This window comes from Hippoglossus hippoglossus, chromosome 12 (assembly GCF_009819705.1).
Source record: "Hippoglossus hippoglossus isolate fHipHip1 chromosome 12, fHipHip1.pri, whole genome shotgun sequence".
Classification (NCBI taxonomy): domain Eukaryota; kingdom Metazoa; phylum Chordata; class Actinopteri; order Pleuronectiformes; family Pleuronectidae; genus Hippoglossus; species Hippoglossus hippoglossus.
The window spans coordinates 1,460,715-1,466,541 of NC_047162.1; the positions used below are offsets into that span (position 1 = coordinate 1,460,715).

Sequence of the window (5,827 nt, forward strand, 5' to 3'; positions counted from 1 at the left end):
ATATCGTGTCTAAGCTCCTCTTAGCACCAATGGCTGTGCCACATGCAGATGGCTGTAAATGGTGCCATCCATCCCCGACTGCTGTCACTAGTTGGTAGTGTTGCCCATTACAGGCTCATTACCAACTCTGACTGCTACAACAAGAAGCAGCAGTGAGCCTATGAGCAGCTGTGGTTGGATGTTTGATGGCTGCAGAAGCTGCCCACCCCCTACCCCCCTGAGCTGGCAAACACTCGCTGTAAAAGAGAGGCCTTTGTCTGAGATGGCTAACTTGGGGGGCTAGAGTTGTTGGCAGCCCTACACCCAACTATTGTTTTTGGCCATTTCCATTACTCCTCAACTCATTCGGCTTCCTGTGATACCTCCATATTTCTCTGCATATAGGTCATCCACAGAGGAGACAGAGAGGAGGAAGAGAAGCAAGAGCAGAAAATTAAGGGAGTGAAAGAGCCTGCAGAGAGTTAAATGAAGTCCATATGAACAGAAGACAAGGATGACTAATTACAGGGATTGCGCAACATCTTGGGAGATAAACTGCCTTACTTCTCCCTCAGAGCCGACACATGTTGTGTAGCCGCTTAACAAAGACACATAAATCCAGCTGTAACTCAAAAGAACAAACATCTTCTCTGCAGATTTTTGAAATCAATAAACATGGTACAACATGTTCATTACTGAGCTTTAGAGATGACGATAGCTGTGTTTTCAAACTTTGGACCGAGCCAGACTGTTTCCCTCTGCTGCTTTTTAAGCTAAGCTAAGCATGTCCTGACTCCTGCTCTGTAGTGAATACACAGACATGAGACTGAATATCCATCTTTTCATCTCACTCTTTATCAGAAAAGAATTCTATTTCTCAAAATGTTGAACTATTCACTCATTAACAAAACAAGCATCATTGTGGTCCTCTGGGTTTGACACATCACTAAAAACTAGACAAGTTTTAAGTTTTTATTGTTCAACAGCTGGCTGTTCTGATGCTCATGTTCATTTTTTTTGACATATTGTAGTTATCTGTTAATGTGTCCGTCGGATCTTCAGAAGTGTCAGTGTACTAAGGTGTAAGGTTTGCCTTTGCCATGAAAAAAAAACTTGCAGTGAGACACTCTCTCTCCTTCTCACAGGGACCAGCTCTGTGAACTATCAAACATCGCTCCTAGCCATCACAGATAATCACTGCAAGACACGGGACTGGTAGGGTTTTAAGTATGTGTTTGCATTTTGCTTTACACTAGGATCAGCACCGTTTTTATAGGTTGTTGTGAGCTCTGGAACTCTGTATAACATGTGAATATAGTTTATGAACAGTTTTACTCTCGGCACTGGACCCTCCTAAAAGGATCAATACAAAGATATAGGAAAAAAAACGTACACACACGTATATCCTGTTCTAATTATGTTTATTTTGTGTGATGTATCTCAATATATATATATATATATATATATATATATATATATATATATATATATATATATATATAAACAAAGTGGGGATCGAACATCATGCTTTGGTCAAACTGCTCACAACTTATTTGCAACCTGCACCTTCAATGATAGACATAAAGTAAGATTAATGAAATATAATTTTTTCCTTGAACATCAGTTTTGTATCATTTGGATATTTTTCTAAGTGAATTACTTCTATCTTTACTTAGCATCCTAAGACCCTTGACTAGTTCAGAGTCCATAAATGGATAAATTAGGTGAAATTGATTTTTAAAAGTATTGGAACATTTGTAATGTGGCTGTGGAAAAGCTAGTACATATTGTAGATTTACTTTGTCACACATTTCAAATGCAGAAGCTTTCTAGCTAACGGCTTGCCAATAACACACGTGATAATATTGCAGTATCAAAAAAATCTTGTTAGAGGTGAAAAGGTTGGTGTGTGGATAAATGTTAAAGTGGATAAGTGCTATGGAAACAGATTCAGGGAATGAATAATGCCATACAGAATCACATGATTCATATCACATGATTTGTATGTTCCTCAAGCTTCTGCTCCAGCAGAGCACACAAATGATGGCAGCTGATAAAATCATACACGTGGACCATTAGGATACTGAAATGTTCCTCAAATTAATTTAATAAAAACTCTGTCACCAAGCTTCCATTACTTTAACACATTCATGGTTTTGCTTCGTTTGACCTTTGACTGACGCTCTCTTCTTCTGCAGTAGTGCAATAAACTACTGCTTATCTCAATGAATCAACTTCTAATATTCACCTAACAGTAGTGGGTGGAAAGGTCTGTGAAGATTCTCAGTCATTGAGGTCATGGTATCTTCAGGAGTTGTAAACATCGGTAACTGGACTCAAGTTTCTCGAAGATGTTTCACCTCGCATCCAAAAGGCTTCTTCGATTCTCACTGACTGGTGGTGAGTTGTGGATATTTAACCTCTTGTGGGTTATTACCTACCATGAGGGTCATGTTGAATATGCAGGTCGTTGACCCCTGGCCAACTTTTGGGCCGTTAATCCATCAACACTCCTACTCTTGGAGAGAGTAGGAGTGTTGATTCTCTTGGAGAGAGTAGGAGTGTTGATGGATTAACGGCCCAAAAGTTGGCCAGGGGTCAACGACCCAAGATGGATTAATGGATAATCGTGCAGAGGATCTTCTGTTTTCTTCGGACAATCTGCTGACTTTATACAAGGTGACTGGTTGGAGAGATCCCACAGAAAGTCTGGGTCTTACTCAGACATTTGCGGTCACACATGCAGTCCCTTGCGAAGAATGTTCTGAGGATCTCCGGAGTTCAGTGCATGTCTAAAATCAGCTTATCTTAGGTGACTAATAGTTTGTGCCGCAGACCACCTTCTTTGTTGAGTGATAGTCATATCCAAGTCGATGAAGATGGCTTTACTCACTCCTCTTTCATTTTTTCTTCTCTACCCAAAATAGAGACATTACCATTCTCTACATAGTGTCACTTTGCTTAAAGGGATTCACTGAAAACTCACTCATTATCTACTCACCACCATGCCGATAGAGGGTGGGTGAAGTGTTTGAGTCCACAAAACACTTTTGGAGTTTCAGGGGTAAACAGCGTTGCAGCGAAATCCAATCCAATGATGACTTGAAACGGCGCCATTTACACCGTGTTTTTAGCCTAAATGTCCGCTACCGGAAATAGCGATGCGACCGCGCAGCCTTGGGTAAGAGCTTTTTTTACATTTGAAGATGTGGTCACCATTTACTTCAATTGGATTTGACTGTAATGCTGTTTACTCCTAAAACTCCGAAAGTGTTTTGAAGACTCAAACACTTCACCAACCCCTCCATCAGCATAGTGGTGAGTAGATAATGAGTGAATTTTCGTTTTTGGGTGAACTAAATAAAGTATTTAGATACACTTGGGTTTCTATAAACCAAAGTGGCATCATTTTCCACACATTTTCATCTCATCATAATTATCAATATGATTAACCAAAATTCTGTGTTACATAAAAGCACCATATCCTCAAACATGTTCAAAAGAAGGATATGCATCTTAACTTTATACTCGACAGGGATGTGAATGTAGATTTTTCTTTTCATTTTTCAATTCTGTGAACACCAGAAATGAAATTCTGTTCAACGTCATTGTAATATTTAAAAGGAGAAATTGATATACAGAGCAACTAAAGCCTACACTCTCTGAAAAGACATAACTAGTATCGTAAAGTGTTTTTGTCACAATTTGATGCACTGAACCTTTAAGCAATAGAACTTTGGGTTTAACATAATCTGCATCTATATAAAACTATTCCTTCTGCCCAACTTGGTCCAAAGTGAATCTCTGTTAAGTGACGTAAGCAACAGAACAGCGTGCTGCACCTCTGGTATGTCACCATACCAGCTCTGTGGGGGGGCTCCTGTGCGCCCAATTCCTGAGCTTAACCTCACCTCTGAGGATTGAAGCCGCTCACGTCACGTCCCCTTCTGCCATGTGTTGAAGTCTCTGGTGGTCCTCTGTGGCAGCGTGGAACAGCTTCCTCTCTGCAGTGAACACGTCTCTTGTTTCCTGGTAACTGGTTCCAGCAGTGCAGTGCTTTTTGTCATACAGTTGGTATTGATTTAAACAAGCTCAGGGTCTCTCTTCTCATCGTTACTGTGAGGATGGTTTGGAAGCAGAAAGTGTCCCATCTTATGTCCTTGTTTCAGAATCACCTTTATTAGCCAAGTATGTTTGTGCATACGAGGAATTTACGTAGATGATGTCTTGTATTTCTAATTCTAAGCTCACAGTGCTTAACTGGGTTTGTGGGTGGTCCACCTTTAATTCAGGTTCGCCAGTCATTCACACGTGCAGTTAGGTGAAAGGTGAGATGAGATCTATGTTAGATGGTTTACAGAAGGAGAGGGGGTTTAAAGAATTTTCTGCTTTTGTCCTTTAATTTCAGATTATTTAGTTTTGACAAATCTTGGTCCTGATTGCTTCCTCCTACAGATATCCACATTAATAAGGTCACAGGATTTATCTACTCTTGAATTAAAACATTTTTTAATGACATTTTCTTCAGTCAACTTACTTTTGTGCGATGACATTTAGTTTGTTTGTGTAGGACTGATAGAGCTGCAATTCTTTTTTTCACTTCAATCTAAATGAAGTAATTACCTATTTTTTATCTCTGTTTTTGGTCTCCACCACCATCCTGGCCTGTCTGCTGTGTGCTGCTCAGCAGTTAGTGGACAGTGTCTTTTTTGTTTTTACAGAAGTTTTCCTGAACACTTTCTCTACTGTGTCCAAAAACAACACAATAAGAGCAGTGGGAGTGAATCACCAGGGTTGTGGAAACTAAACGTCTTATAACCCAAGAGTGAGCTAGGGTGAAAAGATGCTAAAGCGCTCTGTAGAGCTGTAAGGAATTCCAGAATCAGGTGGGCTGATTTAACTTAACGGGTTGAGATGTTTTAATTATTTACATTCATCGCAAACCATCAATGTAGTGCATTTTTACTTGGTTGCTCTAAGAAATCTCACCTATGAAAGCAGGTATTCAAATAATGGCTGAGTGATTTTAAAAAATAACCAGGAAGTGCAGTTACCTATAGTCTACTCTCACAATTCACACAGTTCTTTTCTACTTTGCCGTACTTCTGATGAATTTTGAGGTACCGTCAACAAAACTCACCACCAAAAAATGTTGGGTTTTTTTCACTCTATATGGCTTTATAAGGAGGGAAGTGAGGAAAACTTATATCCAAAAAATAATGGCATGAAGAATCCAGCTCCGCTCAAAGTGGTTTGAAAAATGTAAAAGGCCTTTATTTAAATTGGCTTGAAGCTGTAAAATACACCAACGCGTATCGGACGGACCTGGATTCTTCATGCCATTTTTTTTTTTTTTTACATGTATTCCCTTTCATGAGCAACAGTGGTTTGAGGGACACCAGTAGCGCTCCTGCCATCTCTTTCATTTACCGGGAAGTGTTCTGGTTCATTCATGGTGTTGAGTTTGCATTGAATTGGGGACAATGAAAATTTGTATGTATTACCTGTTTTTCTCTGCCGTTAAAATGGAGAGAGACCCAGCCAACTGTGAGTCTTCACGTTAAATAGTATTTAATACTTTTTTATTAGTAATAAAAAAAACGTTTTACAGTGTCAAAGAGAACTGGACTCATGTTGATTCTATCTTTAAATAATCTTTTTGTCAGTCTCCACTTCTCCCAGCCAAGAAATAGTCTGGAACATCAGTCCAATCTACAAAGAACACATTGGTAAACAGACCAAATATTGTTTTTTAATCAGAGAGTTTTAGAGGTTCTAAGTTTGTTGCTTTTGGACAGACCCTGGCTTGCTTTCTAAGCTAAGCTAGCAAACAGCTCGCTGTAGTTTC

General features: G+C 39.4%; 1 protein-coding gene across 4 annotated transcripts in view; it reads left to right on the top strand.

Moving 5' to 3' along the window:
* The window catches only part of xrcc4 (X-ray repair complementing defective repair in Chinese hamster cells 4), a 30,701-nt gene that overhangs the window by 21,529 nt on the left and 3,345 nt on the right, over positions 1 to 5,827 (top strand). Inside the window, exon 8 of one of the 4 annotated variants that reach the window (XM_034602849.1) lies at positions 385 to 1,349. The exons of the other annotated variants lie outside the window; for them this stretch is intronic. Within the exon in view, the coding sequence (XP_034458740.1) occupies positions 385 to 445 (61 nt within the window). The 3' untranslated portion in view covers positions 446 to 1,349. Of the gene's footprint in view, positions 1 to 384; positions 1,350 to 5,827 lie in introns of those variants that run through there. 4 annotated transcript variants of the gene reach the window in all.